The sequence below is a fragment of the Callithrix jacchus genome, chromosome 11, assembly GCF_049354715.1.
Source record: "Callithrix jacchus isolate 240 chromosome 11, calJac240_pri, whole genome shotgun sequence".
NCBI lineage: Eukaryota > Metazoa > Chordata > Mammalia > Primates > Cebidae > Callithrix > Callithrix jacchus.
In genome coordinates this window covers 18,356,224-18,373,932 of record NC_133512.1, presented here as the reverse complement: position 1 = coordinate 18,373,932, position 17,709 = coordinate 18,356,224, and the positions used below count along the sequence as shown (strand labels likewise).

Here is a 17,709-nt window from a genome sequence, read left to right as displayed (position 1 = left end):
TTCCACAAGCATTTCCGGAAAACCTACCAGGGTTTGGGCACTGTCGGAGCTGCTTGTGTGAGACGAGGTGGTCTGTGTCCTCAGGAGCTCTCAGCCAGAGGAAGGGGGCGGGGCCTGGAGTCTGTTGTCAGCCTTAGGAACTTTTCAAAAGAAACTGAGGTGGGCTAATCCTGATGACGGGGGTAGGGGGACAGTACTCCTGGGTTCCAGGAGTCATAGCACAGCTAAGCGGATCTTTCCTCCCCAGAGGGCATCAGAGCAAGCATCTACCCCAACACTTTCCTGGAAGTCAAGGCCGTAGCTCCCCTTTGACAGGTGCAAAAATGGGGCACAGATGTTGTAAATGACTTCTCCCAGCCCTTCCATAGGTCCTTCTGCTGCTGGGCCCAGACACCTTATCAGCTCCTTGCCGCATTGGGAAATGTGCCACTGAACCAAGTTCCAGTCTCTTGTCTGGGCCCTCACAGGTGCCTGTTTTCCCACGGCAGGAGTTAACTGATGTGGACCACACGTGTCAGGACACTTGGCCTTGACCACAGACCTTGTGAGAAATTATTAGACATGTGACAGTAACAGGAGGCCCCAAGCCGGGAAGGAGAAACAATGCAGCAACTCTCCTTTCGTCTAAACCCCAGGTCTTCACGTGCACATTAGAGGACTCCAAGTTGCTGTGACCGGGCAATGGTAATTCCTATCAGGACATGAATGTGGCCCACGGTACAGTTGCACCACCCCTGGGTTTGGTTGCTCATGATGTAAACCTGTGGTATGCTCTGGTGAAGGTGGAATTGTTCTGAGGCATGGGTCCGTTCTGCCTTTGCAGACTTTGCATGTGATTCTTCTGCTCATTGCAACTCTACCAAGTCAGCTGCCTCTTCTGCAAGTAAAACAAGGGGAAGCCTGGTGCCAGAAGCACCCCTCCCGCAGTGACCGCCCTGGGCCAGCAATGCTGTTCTCCACTCCTCTAAAGCTGTTCCTCACACTCGACCAGCCCATTCCTCACTCATCCTTTTGTCCCTTTATTAACCTCACATCTTTAGAAAGCCTCCCTCAGTCTAGATTAGGTTTCCAGGACAGCGTCTCATCATTTTTCCTGCGTAATGCAAACCGCAGCTCTAATTTCTCTACAATCGGTGTGGCCTTTGTTGCCTGCCTGCCTCCCCTTCCACGTCATGAGTTCCGTGAGTCTTGCCCATCACGTCACATGATAGAAAGGCAGACACGCTCCCTGGGGCCTCCTTGATAAGGACACCAATCCCTTCGTGATGTCCAACCCCCATGACCTCATCATATCGCAGAGTCCCACCTTTTAATACCACCGTCTTGGAGGTCAATTTCAGCACGTGAATTTGGGAGCATACAAGCATTCAGACCATAATAAGTGGGGCCCTCAGGAATTCAGACCTGGCTAAGTGGGTACTGCATTTGTACAAGCAGATCAGGGGTATCCAATCTTTTGGCTTCCCTAGGCCACACTGGAAGAAGAATTGTCTTGTGCCACTTATAAAATATACTAACGATAGCTGGTGAGCTAAAAGAAAAATTGCAAAAAAATCTCATGGTGTTTTAAGAAAGTTGACAAATTTGTGTTGGGACACATGTAAAGTGGTCCCAGGCCGTGGGTTGGACAGGCTTAAAGTAGACATTAAATCCCTTGTCATGGGAGTCCAGGAAGAGGGCCCAAGGGAACCTAGAGAAGCGAGGGACATGGAGGAGCTTGGTGCGCCCCGTGTCAGACAGGCCCGAGTGGTGCCCATCTTCCCAGTGCTTCTGGTTTTGGGGCTTCATTTCCTCATCTGTAAGATTGATGCGAGGGATGCGTGAGAGAGCATGCACAGGGTAGGGTCCAGACCCAGCTCAGAGAAGATGCTGCAGAAGGAGGCTGTGATCAGGGCTGTCCTCACAGACCTTCTCACACTCCAGCTTCCTTGTAAAGGCTGCCAGGGTGGGATGACTAGCAGGATGCAGAGACCCCGAGGCCAAGGGAACTGGGAGGTGGGCCCTGGGGTCCTGGTCCAGACAGAGGACACTGCCTACTGGGCTGTGTGGGTGCCCTCTGCTCAAATGGCCTGGGAGGATCGTGACTGACTAGCATTTGATGTGAGGCGAGTTACCCTGTATAACTTTAGTTTCTTCATCTTTATATTGGAGACACACACATAATAATGACAGTAATAAATCCTTTATTTGTTTGAGCTGATGTTTTAATGAGTGGACTTGTGTCATGCTTGAAATGGTGTCTGGCACATGCAAGCACATAGGAAAGATTCTAGATACTTTCCACGTGATAGTGGTGGTGGTAATTGTGGTGATGGTGGCAGTGGTGATGGTGGTGGTAATTGTGGTGGTGGCAGTGATGATGGTGATGGTAATTGTGGTGGTGGCAGTGGTGATGGTGGTGCCAGTGGTGATGGTGGTGGCAGTGGTGATGGTGGTGGCAATGGTGATGATGGTGGTAATTGTGGTAGTGGCAGTGGTGGTGGTGGTGGTAATTGTAGTGGTGGCAGTGGTGATGGTGGTGGTAATTGTGGTGCTGGCAATGGTGATGGTGCTGGTAATTGTGGTGGTGGCAGTGGTGATGGTGGTGGTGGTGATGGTGGTAATTGTGGTGGTGGCAGTGGTGGTGGTGGTGGTGGTGGTGGTAATTGTAGTGGTGGCAGTGGTGATGGTGGTGGTAATTGTGGTGGTGGCAGTGGTGGTGGTGGTGGTGATGGTGGTAATTGTGGTGGTGGCAGTGGTGGTAGTGGTAACTGTGCTGGTGGCAGTGGTGATGGTGGTGGTGATTGTGGTGCTGGTGTCAGTGGTGGCAGTGGTGATGGTGGTGGTGATTGTGGTGGTGGCAGTGGTGGTGGTGGTGATGGTGGTGGTAATTGTGGTAGTGGCAGTGGTGGTGGTGTTGGTAATTGTAGTGGTGGCAGTGGTGATGGTGGTGGTGATTGTGGTTGTGGTGGCAGTGGTGGCGGTGGTGATGGTGGTGGTAATTGTGGTAGTGGCAGTGGTGGTGGTGGTGGTAATTGTAGTGGTGGCAGTGGTGATGGTGGTGATTGTGATGGTGGCAGTGGTGGTGGTGGTGGTGGTGATGGTGGTAATTGTGGTGGTGGTAGTGGTGATGGTGGTGGTGATTGTGGTGCTGGTGTCAGTGGTGGTAGTGGTGATGGTGGTGGTGATTGTGGTGCTGGTGGCAGTGGTGGTAGTCGTGATGGTGGTGGTGATTGTGGTGGTGGTGGCAGTGGTGATGGTGCTGGTTGGTGTTAAGACAAATATGTGTCCTTGGATATTCACTTTGAGAACACTGGTAAAATGGTACATGTTGCCCAAGTCATAGCGCAGCTAAATTTAGAATGTGCTGAACCTGATGAAATACTAGTGACCAATCTTTTCACATGGCTTCACATTAATCCATCCCTCTTCTTAAACATGGTTTGATTGTTGCCTTTAGAGGCACTGGATTTTTCCTTCAAAACTCCACAAGTCAATTTTCTGCAGATAGGTTATCACAGCAGGTTGAAGGGCTGAACTCACAGTGGAAGCTTGAGCCTCTCATCACGTGGAATAGGAACTTGTGAGTTAGCATTTGTTCATTCACGCCACATACTACGCAGCACTCAGGAAGCTCTGTGCACTGGGGATGGGGTGGTGAGTCTGCCATCACTGTTGCCATGAAACGCCCCGACTCCAGTGTCAGGAGACAAACCTGCAGAACACTCTAGCAGGCCCGGGGACCAGAGGGAGGGACTGGCAACAGATAGGTCTGCGAAAATGACAGGGACCTGCAGGTCTGTCTGTGTACCCTCTGATGACTTCCCGCTGTCACTGAAAGCTCCTAAGCATATATTTGTTTCAGAAAGATGTATTATTTGGGACAATAAGTAGTATGGGTGTCAGTGTAAAGTGTCAGTGGGTTTCAAGAGTACTGTGGCAAGCGTGGCTGTGCACAGAGCTCTTTACCACTGGAAGAGCTGCACCCTGGGCTTCTTGACACATACCAAATAACTGCGAATGTCTCTTCCCTGCAGGTGCCCTTGCTCGTGTGAATGAACAGAGGTCAGAGAATTGCAGAAACCCACCTGTAAGACGCCCACAGGCATCACTCAAGGAGTCTACATAGCCAGGAACATCTAGTTTTGGTGTGACTTTCTTGTCTACAGGCCAAAATGCGTGCAGTTGATTTTGGAAGGAATCAAAAGGAAAGGAGAAGACGCTGCGTTGCTGCACAGCTCGTGTGCCAAGGAAATGTGTTTTGCCTCTGAATATCTTAAGTTGCCAATAAACGATTCTTGTTGGCAGGTTGATGGGAATATAAATGCTGGAACCCAGCACTCACTTAATTATATTTATGAGCAAAGTGAAAAGAATCATGCCTTAGACTGATTTTGGACTTTGGAGACTTTTACCACATGCAGATGGATGAAACCACTTACTGATTTAAGATCTTTTGAATTCTAGAAAAATATGTATAAGTCAGTTGGAAGAATCTGAACGTGAGATGCTCCGTGACGCTGTGTGTTTTGGTAGTAAAAAAGAAAAGAAAAACATTGGGAGGCTTTTCAAAGGTGAATTTCTTAGGCAATAAAACCACTGGATTCTTCTTCCTCAAATATTTGGAGTTACCATTTCACAGAGGGTCACAGTCATGATCTGACCAACTAAGCTTTTAAAAATCTACTATTGCCACCCAGAAAACAGTCCTACGTGATCCTGTGGCCAGGGCACATCTGAGTCCTCCAAGGGTGGCGGGTGGCTGAGGTCACAACACCGCTGGAGTAGACGGGCAGTGCCCTACATGGACAGCCGTTCCCCAGGCTATGAAGTGGCATAGGCCTCCCCTAGCGTGCCTGTGTACAGAGCCTGGTGACTTCCCTGGGAGCCTTGTGAAATCCTGCAGAAGGCCAAGGAGCAGGGATGTTGGATGCCCGCCTGTCAGAGAGTTCAGATCAAAGTTGCGCCGAGAGCGTCACAATTTTGGTTGAGCCTTGACGCATTTGCCCAACAGCTCGCTGGCTCCCTTTGTATTATATCGTGGTCTTCTAGCACATGGTGCTCAGTCACCAGTATTTATAATGAGGTTTAACTACAGCAGTAGTTTTTCATATATATCTCTAAAACATTTTGTTATATTGAAAAAAAAACACAAAGTCATAGAAATCAAGATGCATTTACAAAATAAAATCTGTATCTGAGTGAGAAAACAAGGATGGTGAGGTCACTTTCATGTTTCACAGCGATCTCATTTCTGGGCCTCAGGTAGAATCGAAGCTGTTCTGCGTTCACTGATGAACGTTGCTAAACTCTTGGCGAGGCAAGACCTACCAGCCAATTACAGCTTCATTACAGCTACCTACTCTTTGTCTTTTAGTGCCACAAATAAAGGAAAATCAAATCTTCACTGTTGTGTGAATTTCATACTACAATTGGTTTCAATACCCCTCTTCTGAAATGGGAAGGACGGATTCATTTATTCAACCATCACACGTTTCTGGCTGCCTCCTGCACTCCTCAGTGCCCTGGGTTACACACAGCTGACAAAATTCACATTGCATTACTGTGGAGGAGACAGACTATAGCCATAATGTAAGTAAGAAAAATGTTGAGTACATTTAGATGCCGATGAGTGTGAAGAAGAAAAACCGTCGGGAGGCCAGGCGTAGTCGCTCATGCCTGTAATCCCGGCACTTTGGGAGGCAGAGGCGGGTGGATCACTTGAGGTCAGGAGTTCAAGATCAGCCTGACCAACAGGGCGAAACACCGTCTCTACCAAAAATACCAAAATTAGCCAGCGACGTGACAGATGCCTGTAGTCCTAGCTACTCGGGAGGCTGAGGCAAGAGAATCACTGGAACCCAGGAGGCAGAAGTTGCAGTGAGCCGAGATTGTATCACTGTACTCCAGCCTGGATGACAGAGTGAGACTCTCTGGCTCAAAGAAAAGAAAGAAAAACGATCAGGAAAGGGGAATGAAGGAGACAGACAGAACGATGAAGAAGGGCCCAGTGAGATGACTGTTGAGCAAAAACATGAAGTAAGTGACGGAGCAAACTCCAGATGGACGCATGACTGGTAGCGAGAGGAGTGAGTGCAAAGGCCCTGGGGCGGGGTGCTGCCTGGGTGTTAGAGGCACAGGAAGGCCAGTGTCAGGAATGGGAGGTCAGGCAGACAGTGTCGCTGGCTTCTGCCCGTGGTCCTCACATATTGCATGATGTCCCTCTTCTCAGAGCAGCCCTGCTCCCGGCCAGACCAAGGGGGCAGCAGACAGAAGGGGCCCAGAGGTAGGCTTTGGGAGGGACGAGAGGGCACCCACCTCCAAGTTCATTTTCCTTGTGAAGGGAGGGGGACCCACTTTAGGCTAAATCTACTCTTGAAATTGTGTTGCCTTCTGCATCTCAAGCCATGCGGAAGCCTGGGTTGTGAAGGGTGGAACATGGAAGAATGACAGCTCCGGCCTTACTTTGGTCTTCTTACAGAGTGTTTCATGATTATTCTCGGTTCATTTTCTCAGTGAGCCCAGGTGATGTGAAGGCAATGTCTTCCAGATGAGCACACTGAAGGCTTAGAGGATTGAGTACCTCGGTGACATTCTCAGTCTTGAAACGTGCTTCTGTGACTCTGCATTGCCCACAGTTAAGTCTAAACCAGTCACCTACAGGACTCTAGTGCCTAGATCCACACTGCCCCCCACACACACTGCCACCTCCCACGTCCCTGGCCTCGACCTCCACCTTCCTGTCCTGTGTCAACATCAAGCCACCACCAAGTTCCTGAGTGCACCGGGAGCTCCTGTGGGTCCCCTTGCAGTTCCTTGCCAGAGATGCCAGCACCATCACTGCCCACCCGCATACACCAGAAAGGCCAACCCTGTCCTCGAGATGCCACCCTCTGTGTGTCTCCACCACAGTCAAAGTCAAACCCTCCTCCCTGCGCCCTCTGCACCCGCGTCTGCTTCTGTTCCCTCTGCCTGTCCCCCCACATCACCTTCCCTCTGGGGCTCACACCTGTCTTTCTGATTACAGCCGGGAGCCGGGGCCACGTGCATCTCTGTATGAACTTTCCAGGTCAAGATCCCAGGAAAAGGCCTGGTCACATCGGTTATCCCTGCATATTATTACTGGCGTTCTCTCTCCTTCCCAAACTGTCCCAGTTCAGGTCATAAGTCCTATGGTATTTTTAGTGTCTGGCTCAGGTGAGGTATTCAGTAAATGTTCCATGAAGGAGTGAATACGCGAGGGGAAGCAGCAGGGGGAGTCTGCCCTGGTCGAGAGCCCAGGGCTCTTCAGCCTGGTCTGGACTTCACATTGTCTCCCTGCCTCTGTATCACACATCACACCCAGAAGGGAGCCCACATGGGTCCTTCCATGCCTCCTGCCAGGCTGTGGAGAGCCTCGTGGATGGCTGTGGCTTCCGAAACTGACTGTCCTGAGGCAGGACCTGGATCATGCCTCCTGCCCGGGATTAACAGGGCAGTGCATGTGCAATCTGCCTGACAATCCCACACCATCTCTTGGACGCGGGTGCTGTGATTTCCCTCTCTGGGCATCTCTGTGTAGCCTCAGACAGTCCTTTCTGTGCTGATAGTCCCCATGCAGCCCTGGGCAGCCTTTCACCGAAGCTCCTGATCTCAGATTTTAGTTACCTACCAAATCTCTCACTGGCATGCCCGGCCAACTGGCAGTGCCACGCCCTGAGCAGCTGTTGCACACCCTGCCCCACTGTGCGCACTACCGGGGATGACTGCCTCAGTGACCATCCAGACAGGAGGACAAAGGAAGCAGCTCCGCCATCTCCACGGGTGTCTCCCGCAGCCATCAGGTGTCTGCTGCTTCCACTCCACGGCCCCTCTGGTCACGGTCCTAAGTGTGGCCTTTGACCTGTTCCCTCTTCCTTACACTGACCTCAGAGCTAACCAAGCGCCGGAGCCTTCCCAGACCTGGGAAGCTCGCTGAGGGCAGCTGACTGTGCTCAGGTGGAGAGTGGAGAAGCGACAGGGAACCTCACTAAGCCATGGGGCAGGCTGACCGTTATCATTCAGACGTCAGGGTCAGAGTTCTCAACTGGTTTGGAATTTAAAAGGAACAAAAAGGTCATCACATCCATTCCAGAAACAAAACAAGGGAGAAAGAAAAGGGGCAAAGAGAAAGACCAATATGACCACCGAACTCAAAGCCGAGCAGAGCCATCCTCCAGCCCACAAGTCCACGGCTCTGTTCAGCCTTCTCATCTTGACCCCGTGGGTGATGCTGAGTCAGCCCTGGGCAGATCCCATGACGGCTCCAGCTCGCTCCTTCCAGGAGGGCCTTTCTGCACGCAATGACATCTACCGAGTGCAGTCCTGAAATCTGACCAATCAGGAACCTTCCTCTGGGATGGAGGCACGAGGAGAGCAAGGAGAGGGAGGGAAGAGGGGTGTCCAGGAAGGCTGCCTTCTTCTCCTTCACGCCCCACATCGTTCTGACCTCTGTGCTGTGTAAGGGGGCTTTCCAGGGCCCAGACACCTCTGCAGATGTGGTTCCTCCTGGTTTGATGCACTGCATGGGGATGTGGCACTTGGGCACAGGTGTGCCTGCTCCTGTGGACTTGGATTCTAACTGATCCTGGCTTTTGCCCCAGACCAAGGGGCTTTGTTGGAGTGGAGATCTATGGACGCTTTTCTTACTCTTAAGACTGTTATTTTTTCCTATCACAAAGAACCGTACTGTCATTGGGGAGGGGACTGGACTGGCTGCTGGGAGGCAGGAAGGAGAGCTGGGAAAATCCAGGCAGGGGACGGTGATGTTGGATTTGGACAGCAGCTATCTAGGAAATACCAGGAAGCTGAACCCTGTCTGAGCATGGCAGGCTGTGGTGTCCACTTGATTGATTGGGAAGGAAGGGGAGGGGGCTGAGGGGAGGTTTCCAGCAGCCTGAGGCACACAGGCTGAACCACTGGCTCTGACAGGCATGCAGGCTGAACTGCTGGCTCTGACGAGCACCAGGCTGGACCGCTGGCTCTGACAGGCACCAGGCTGGACCCCTGGCTCTGACAGGCACGCAGGCTGAACCTCTGGCTCAGACGGGCACCAAGCTGGACTGTTGGCTCTGACAGGCACGCAGGCTGGACCGCTGGCTCTGACGGGCACCAGGCTGGACCGCTGGCTCTGACGGGCATGCAGGCTGGACCGCTGGCTCTGACGGGCACCAGGCTGGACCGCTGGCTCTGACGGGCACCAGGCTGGACCGCTGGCTCTGACGGGCACCAGGCTGGACCGCTGGCTCTGACGGGCATGCAGGCTGGACCGCTGGCTCTGACGGGCACCAGGCTGGACCGCTGGCTTGGACGGGCACGTAGGCTGGGGCTGCAGTTGTCTTTGGTGTGTTGTTCTCAGGCAGGCAAATCCTCCCCAGCTCCCGGAGGCGTCTCCCAAAGGGCTTAAAATCAAGCATAGCAAAGCCTCCCACCCCTGCTGCCCATCTCCTGACAGGTGCCATGGAGCTCTCCATGGGACATCTGTGGCACCAGTTCCTACAAATGGGAGCTGGGGCCAGTGTCACCACCTCCTTCTCTGTAGTCCAGTGCTGGGAGGCAGGCATGGCCCTGGCCTGACCATCATGTCAGGAAGAGCAGGATCCAAGTAAGAGATGTGGACCTGTTAGGGATGTCCCATGGGAGGGCCACCTGCAGCCTTGGGGTAAAGAGCTTCAGGGACCGAAGCAGCCTTGCCTTTCCATTGTCCCAACGGTCTCCTTCCTTTCCTCCCTTTTTTTCTCTTCCTGTCTTCCTTCCTCTCCCTCCTTTGCTTCCATTCTTTCCCTTCCTTCCACCCTCCGTTCCTCCCTTCTGTCCCTCCTCCCATCCTTTCTCCCATCCTTCCTTCCCTCCTTCCTTTTGTCTTTTCTTTCAACCAACACTGAGAGAGCTTCTCTAAGCCAGGCCCTGTGATGACTGCTAGGGAGAAATTACAAATTAATTTAGTAAAACATCCAAAGCAAACTCAGAAGAGGAGAAAGGAGGTGGCTCCTGCCAGTTGCCCTATTGCCCTAGTATGGACAAGGATGCCACACGGGCAGGTAGACCCTCGGGGCGGGAAGGAGCCCTAAAATTCCACTGCACTCAGCACTTGGAAAACAAGCCTTCAGTGAGCGTGTTTGGCCTTGATTTGCTCTGACATCCAGGATCTGGCCAGCCGCAGGGCGATCTGGGTGGTGAATGTCCTGCCTGCATCACAGCGTGGGGACCACGGTTCTTCACGGTGGGCTCGTTTGCTGTAAGACACGTGCTCTTCGGGATGCACACTCTGATCAGATTTCCAGGCCAGAACCTTTCTGGTGCATCTGTGACTCTCCCGCCATACCGTGGATGTCCCAGAGGTCCAGTGGCCTAAATTAATTACAAATTAATTTAGTCTCTGCCTTCCAATAAGCCCACTAGCAGAGGGGGCACATGGCATTGGCCAATCTCCATGACTGAGCCTGGTGTCCCAGAGAGGGGAGACAGAAGGGAGAGGCAGGGAAGTCTTCCAGAGGAAGGACGGGGCAGAAGCTCTGAGCTGACGAGCGTGGAAGAGTCCAGTCGTTCTGAGAGGGTGAAAGAACAGCAGCAGCCAGCCAGGAAGAGGAGCAATGCCTAAAATGTCCAGAGTCCAAGAACACACCCAGAACTTTGCTGGGGTGTGCTCCTGGGGGAGACGCAGGGTGATTCCATGCCAGGTTATTTCCACTGCCGAGACGGGCCCATGACAGAGCTTGTTGCCTGAAAATCCAGGTGTTTCACTGAAGATGCAAATGTGTTCAAAGCTCAAGAGTCAAGAAGTGATGAACTTGGCACCTGCTCATGATGAACTTGGCTTAGGCCAAGTGCCCATCCGGGGCCCCGGTTAGGTAAGTACCAGGAGTCGGTAACTCCTCCAGCTGACTGGAGCCCGCCCTCATTCCTAATGGAGAAGGCCATGTGTTACAGTGGTTGGACTCAATTTCCAGACCCTTCATATAGAGGCAGAGACCTTAAGGATCACAGCAAGGTGGAAAGGTGAACCTCTTAGCCCATTGCTGTCCATGCGTTGCTGTCCTGCCCATGTCCTTAGCAGGGGCTCACTGAGTCTCCTGAGGACAGGACCGGTGGCTTCTGCCCAAACCCCACCCTCACACACAGACCCTCTGCTTCCTCTCCTGGCCATCTGGGTACCCCACACTACAGACCCTGTGGTGGGCCAGCCCTGATGGAGAGACCTACCCAGGAAAGCAAAAGACCACAAGGCACACAGTGACTTGGTGGCAAGACTACGGCTCTGCTTGATGTCCCTTCACTCAACTGGGAAAACAAAACACCGAGCTATGTGTGTTTCCCCAGACACCTGGTGGGCTCTTCCATGTTTTGCAGTAGAACTCCTACTTACCCTCCAAAGCCCAGCCACCTCCCATGGGAAACCCAGCATCCTCATGCCGCTGCCCTGTGGAAGGTGGTGCCTCGTGTTGCTGTGGCTGCTGCACGCTAGTATTCATGGGCTTCTGTGACTGGGCACTCGGGGGCCAGGTCTCACTCACATCGAGCCCTTAGGCCCAGGAATGCAGTGCTAGCGCTGTATGTGTTTTATGAAGGGAACTGGACAGGCTACCATGTGACCTGAGGCAGATTCTGATGGAGCAGAGGGCAGAAGGTTCTAGACCCCGGGGCCTGGAATGATGAGTGGAGGGGAGGGTGGGTGCACAGCACCAGACCAGGGGAGGGGCAGGGAGAAGATGGCCTTGGACTGTCAGAACCTGGCAGAAGGACCGAAGTGCCACAGACCAACTGCCAGGGTTCCAGGCGGCTGAGAACAGTTCAAAGAGGATGTACAAGAAGGATTCCAAGTCCAGCATCCTGACCCCCGTCCTGTCCTGGAGCCGCTGTTGGCCTCAGGAAGTCAAGGCTCCTTCCTCCCATCTGACAGCATCGTCAAGAAAGGCCAGGATTGATTTTTCCATCTTCCTGCACTGTGCCCACTTCCTAATCCACAGCTGGACCCCGTGGCCAGGGCAGTGGCAGCTCAGGCTCTGTTGTGGATTTCTAGAGCAGCACCTCATTCCTAAGAAGTCAGCTTGGAAAGGAGTTTCCCAGCACAGATTGTGTCATCACATGCTGCTCCCATGCCTCTAAGGGGGACTTCGGGAGAAGCTGCATCCCCAGGCTGCCACTCACCCTCCTGACCAAAGCCCAGGTGGGTCTGCCCATCAGCAGCCCTCCCTGTGCCTTGCTAAGCCTTGAAGCAGAGAAACGGATCAACCCCCACAGCCCCTGCCTCGGGTAGAAAGCTCCAAAATGACCTGCTCATCCCATGACTAATGAGCACATGCCCGATTGTGGGGAGAAACAGAGCCCTCCTATGAGGCATCTCAGAGGACTTGGACAGGCTCCAAATTGCAGTGAAGGGGGGTAGCCAGGGTGGGAGAGTGGAATCATTGGCGGGTGTCCAGTCAAAGGGCACAGCAGGCCAAACTCCAGGCCTGGGCAAGAAGGCTGAAAGCAAGGAGGGGACCGGGAGCCATGAGGGGGGCGTTCGGAGCAAGGGAAGCAGCTCAGAAGGAAGGCCCCGTGAGCAGTGAGGCCGCTGGACCTCTGGGACATCCATGGCATGGCGGGAGAGTCACGGATGCACCAGAAAGGCTCTGGCTGAAAATCTGATCGGAGTGTGCATCCCGAAGAGCACATGTCTTACGGCAAACGAGCCCACCGTGAAGAACCGTGGTCCCCATGCTGTGACCCAGATCGCCCTGCAGCTGGCCAGATCCTGGATGTCAGGGCAAAGCAAGGCCAAACACCCTTGCTGAAGGCTTGTTTTCCAAGTGCTGAGTGCAGTGGAATTTTAGGGCTCCTTCCCGCCCCGAGGGTCTACCTGCCCGTGTGGCATCCTTGTCCATACTAGGGCAAGAGGGCAACTGGCAGGAGCCACCTCCTTTCTCCTCTTCTGAGTTTGCTTTGGCTTTTTTTTTAGACAGAGTCTCGCCCTGTCACCCAGGCTAGAGTGCAGTGGCACAGTCTCAGCTCGCTGCAACCTCCGCCTCCCAGGCTCAAGCGTTTCTCCTGCTTCAGCCTCCCTAGGAGCTGCCGTTTTTATCTTCCATTATGTAAATCAGAACCACATGAGTAGTTAATTTCAACAGGCCAGACAACTGGGATTCCTAAAAGTTCAGATGATTTTGTCAAGTAGAGTTCACAAGCCATTCCCGAGACATGCCAAGAGCTCATATACGTGGTCTCCTGATATCCGCTTTCCCCATTTGATAGCTGAGCCACATGTAGTGACTTGTCCATGGTCACACAGCTGTGTTCACCCTCACGCTGGTGTAGCCCCAAATCTGACTCTTCTTTCATGGTACCCCAGGAAGTGTTCCTGTCTCAGAAGACAGAGGCATGAGGCATTTTTGTTTTTGTTTTTGTTTTTTTGAGACAGCGTCTTGCCACCCAGGCTGGAGTGTAGTGGCACAATCCTGGCTCACTGCAACCTGTACCTCCTGAGCTAAGAGATCGTCCCACCTCAACCTCCCAAGTAGCTAGGACCATAGTGACACACACACACTAATTTTTGTGTTTTTTGTAAATAACAGCTAATTTTTGTGTTTTTTGTAAATACAAGGTCTCACTGTGTTTCCCAGGCTTGTCTGGAACTCCTGAGTTCAAGTGATTCACCCACCTCAGCCTCCCAAAGCGCTGGGATTACAGGTATGTAATCATGCCCAGCCCATGAAGCATTTTTAAAGTAGTGGAAAGGAAATGCCCACCTCCTTTTCATTCACAGGATCTAGGTGCGGGAAGGGTTCTTGTCCCAAGCATTGTCTTTTGGGCTCAAAGTAGGACATGTGTCTCAAAGGCATGTCTGGGAGGGGCAAGCGGGGTCTCTACTACTGACATTCTAGAACGAGGGACCTCAAAGAAGCTTGAGTTCCTCACTTGAGGACCACAGCTGCACCCCTGTCCCCCAGGAGGGACTACATTAGCATTCAGCCAGGACTGCTGGGGTCCTGTGGGTGATCTCATCATGCTTGTGTGTTGAGGGCAGCTGAGCAGTAAGGGCCTCACTTCTAAGAAATACGGTTCTAGTGAACCAGCGAGGACACATGCAGCTTCCTGGGAGCAGGTGCATGACCTAATCTAAACACCCCCTACCACTGCAGATTGGTGCTAAGAGAATCCACACAAGAAGGCTCACAAAGAAGGCAGCATCCAAATCTGACTTGGGAAGATGACCACCAGGAAACCTGGGCTCCGCGGGACCTGCCAGGGCTACAGCTTCCCATGGTGGGTGGGAGGTCCTGGCCAGGGGAATTCTGGCTCTGCTGGCTCTGGGACTTATGAGTCTTAGTCATCGAAAGCCCAGGCAGCTGCCACCTCCAGCTCCTCTCTGATTAAAAACTCCAGGGAGTAAAGATGAGCTGGGGGGAGCCCTGGTGAGTGGTGAGAGGGGAGCCCAGTGTTCTGGCTCTGCAGGGTGCTCCAGCTGGGCCATGCTTTCCAGCAGAAACGCAGCTGGAGGACAGGGCGCTGTGAGATGGCGAGACCTGCGCAGGCAGAACTGATCACGCTCCTCTTACAGATTGGAAACTGAAGCTCAGAAAAGGGGCATGGCTTGCCCAAGGTGACACCTCTGGCAAGGATCCTGAGTGTCCTGTTCTCTGCTGCTTCCAAGTCCTTGGAGAGCCACAGGGTAGCAGGCCCAGGTGTGGGGCCCAGAAGGGACTTGGCAGTGCACTCCCTGGTAGCTTCTCTGCCACACCCCGCATCTGGGATATCCCCTTTTCCCCGCCAGACACGAATGTCCCAGACCACGGGCTCTTGTAGCAAGCATGGTGACATTCCTGAGCTGAAAAAGTGTATTTTCTTTTCTCCACATTCTCATTTCTACCAGATTTTCTTTATTAAGCAAATACTGATTTGATCATGTGGAAAATAGCCATGGGCAGTGGCTGTGCATAATTCTTTAAGATTCCTTGGGTGAAAGAGATGACTTTCGGTGGAATCACGTCCAAGTGCTTCCCAGATCCCTGGTCCCATGATTGGGAGAGTTTCCCAGTTCTGACTCTGGGCTGCAGCTTGGCTCCCAACCTTGCGCTACCCCTTGAGCATCTCCCAGGGACTTCCAGATAGCAGCTGCTTTATCAGCCCCAGTTTTCCCAAGGGCTTCTGCCTGAGAAGGGTAAACTGCCCGGCGTGGTCCATCCCATTTTCACTGGGGCAAGCCACTGAATGGTGAGAGAAGCATAGACACCTGCCAGCTGACCACATGGCCCCACAACCTCTCCATGCTCACGGCAGCTCTCTTGGCTTAAACATCATTTGCCCTTTATTCTGGCTTCTTAGACATTGTCTGGTTTCAGATTCAGCCTGCATCATAGGTCTTGACCAAAGGTACCTTACAGGGTGGGCTAAACATGACTCTTTCATCAGAAAGACCCAGGTGGGTGGAAATCCTGGGCTGTCACACATTACCCCAAGTTGTGTGACTGGGGACATGCATTTAGCTCGAGTTTCCCCATCCACGACGTCGGCAAACAGGCAGGAACTGCATGATACAGTTGGGATTGCTGAAGATGATAAATGAACACACTTAGCCTAGCGCCTACCCACTAGGAAGCCCTCAGTAGAAGCTAACGAATATAATAGTGATAATACTTGCTATTAATAAGGAAGCTCAATTATTTGATTCATGCTACTTTGTACCACAGTAGGAATGCTAGTCTGAAAAGACAAAAGCTGTGGGTTCCATTCATGGCTACATGGCAGGTGACAAGCCATCCTTCCTCCATGAGCTTCAGTCTCTTCTTTTGCAAAGTAAGGAACCTGGAGGAAGTGACCTCTAAACACTTGGGGTTCTGGAATTGAAGTTTTTTATGTGAATGTCAGCCAGAGCCCCAGGAAACAAGTGGCCCCCTGAAACAGGTGATTTCAGGGAAACTTAATGCTGGGATTATTTACCAAGGATTCAAGAAAACCAGCAAGGACTGGCATCTGGGAGGTTCCTTACCACTCCTCAGTCTGAACGGACAAGGTAGAGGACTGGCATCTGGGAGGTTCCTTACCACTCCTCAGTCTGAACGGGCAAGGTAGAGGACTGGCATCTGGGAGGTCCTTACCACTCCTCAGTCTGAACGGGCAAGGTAGAGGACTGGCATCTGGGAGGTTCCTTACCACTCCTCAGTCTGAACGGGCAAGGTAGAGGACTGGCATCTGGGAGGTTCCTTACCACTCCTCAGTCTGAACGGGCAAGGTGGGGCGCAGTTAGTTCCACAGCCTGGCCACCATTCTATCCATAGCAAGGTGCTGCGGGACACGACCTGGGACTTTGAGGGAGAAACACAGTCATCACCGTGGGCTGGCTGTGACAGTGAACATCCCAGCCTGGCTCTTCTCCTGCTTCCCATCCTGTCCAGTGTTTCCCATTGTCCAGATCAAGCAGAATTCACAGAGCAAGGGAAGCTGTTGAGGCAGTCCAGACTGGGCGGTCTCGGGGCAAAGAGCAAGGTAAGAAGAGGTAGAAGGACATTCGAAGAGGGCCAATGGAAGGTCTACCCCACACCTAAGGAGGGAGAGGCAAAGCAAACCAAACCTCAAGAAGTCATCAGAACAGAGGCATGTTAAGGTGCAAGATATGGCTTTGAATTAACAATACCTGTTAATTATCTGAATTCAATTTGAGTTTGTAATTCTTCCGAATAAAACAGAGTTTAACCTTTCTTTAAAGCAGCTGGAGGTTTGCCATTTTCTTTTTCCTCTCACAATATTGCAACAGTGGAAATGTGCCTCCACTTTTCTTATTTATCAAACGTTAATCATTCATTCATTTCCCTTCCTAAATATTGCATGTGGCCAAGAAGTTTAAAGTTGCTCCAACCTTACCTTGCAATTAGCAAGCTTGTCTGAGTGTGAAGATAAAAAGGCAGTCTCATATTTCGATCATTACGCTTCAACAAGCCACTTCAGTCCTCTCTCATAATGGCCTGAAGTGACCCAACACCAAAGAAAAAAAGAAATGTTTAAAAAATTAGACCATATTGATGAATTGCAGATTTATTGCAAAGGGTGGTGGTTCATTAGTAATGTGGAATTTACAGGGACCGAAATGGGACAAGCGGGGAAGATGCCAGCAGGATGAATTGGGCACCAGCATTTCCAATTAGTAATTTTATGGCCATGTGACAGATAAATCAGCTTGGGAACGCTTAGGAGATTTTGAGAATGAAGGGAGAAGAGGATGGGTTTTGAGCAGAGACAGAAATGAATAGGGCCTAAATAGGACTGTACCCTTCCTTCTTCTTAAATTCAACAAGAGACGCCAGGAATAGAGGTCCCAAATCCCAGCTAGGGTGTCAAGAAAGCTGCTGGAGAAGGCAACACCTAAGTGGACAGCCAGAAAGTGAGAAGGGGTTAGCTGGTCCTTCTAGACGGAGAAATTGTGTTCAGCAGAGCCAGGACACCATGGGCAAGGTACAGAGTTTCAGAAAATGACCTTCAGAGAAGATGACTGAATGCTTTGGAACCTTGTAAGCCACAGGGTGGATTTTTATCCTTAAGGCATAGGGAGTCACTGAAATCTTTGAGGAGGACGTAACAAGATTAATTTAGAAATATGGCTCTCACTACAGAATGCTTAATGGACCAGATAGGACCAAGAGTGGAAAAAGGAGAGCGACTGTGAAGTGATGGCCAGCAACCCAAGCAAGTGAGGAGAGAGGCAAGAACAACAGTTTGTCTAGGGTGAAGGAAAGAGCG

The 17,709-nt window shown here is 51.9% G+C and overlaps 1 protein-coding gene and 1 long non-coding RNA gene across 32 annotated transcripts in view; both read left to right on the top strand.

The window, feature by feature from the left end:
* The window catches only part of COBL (cordon-bleu WH2 repeat protein), a 288,078-nt gene extending 282,692 nt beyond the window's left edge, over nt 1-5,386 (top strand). For all 31 annotated transcript variants that reach the window (XR_013523869.1, XR_013523868.1, XM_035253433.3 and 28 more), the window contains one exon: nt 4,017-5,386. Coding sequence is in view for 29 of the 31 variants with exons in the window: in XM_035253433.3 (XP_035109324.2) it covers nt 4,017-4,034 (18 nt within the window). In the remaining 2 variants the exon portion in view is untranslated. The remainder of the gene's footprint in view (nt 1-4,016) is intronic.
* A 7,495-nt stretch (nt 5,387-12,881) lies between these two features.
* Nucleotides 12,882-16,680, top strand: LOC144578331 (uncharacterized). Its single transcript, XR_013523878.1, has 2 exons — nt 12,882-13,665; nt 14,118-16,680. It is a non-coding gene; the product is annotated as an uncharacterized LOC144578331 (long non-coding RNA).
* The last annotated feature ends 1,029 nt before the right edge of the window (nt 16,681-17,709 follow it).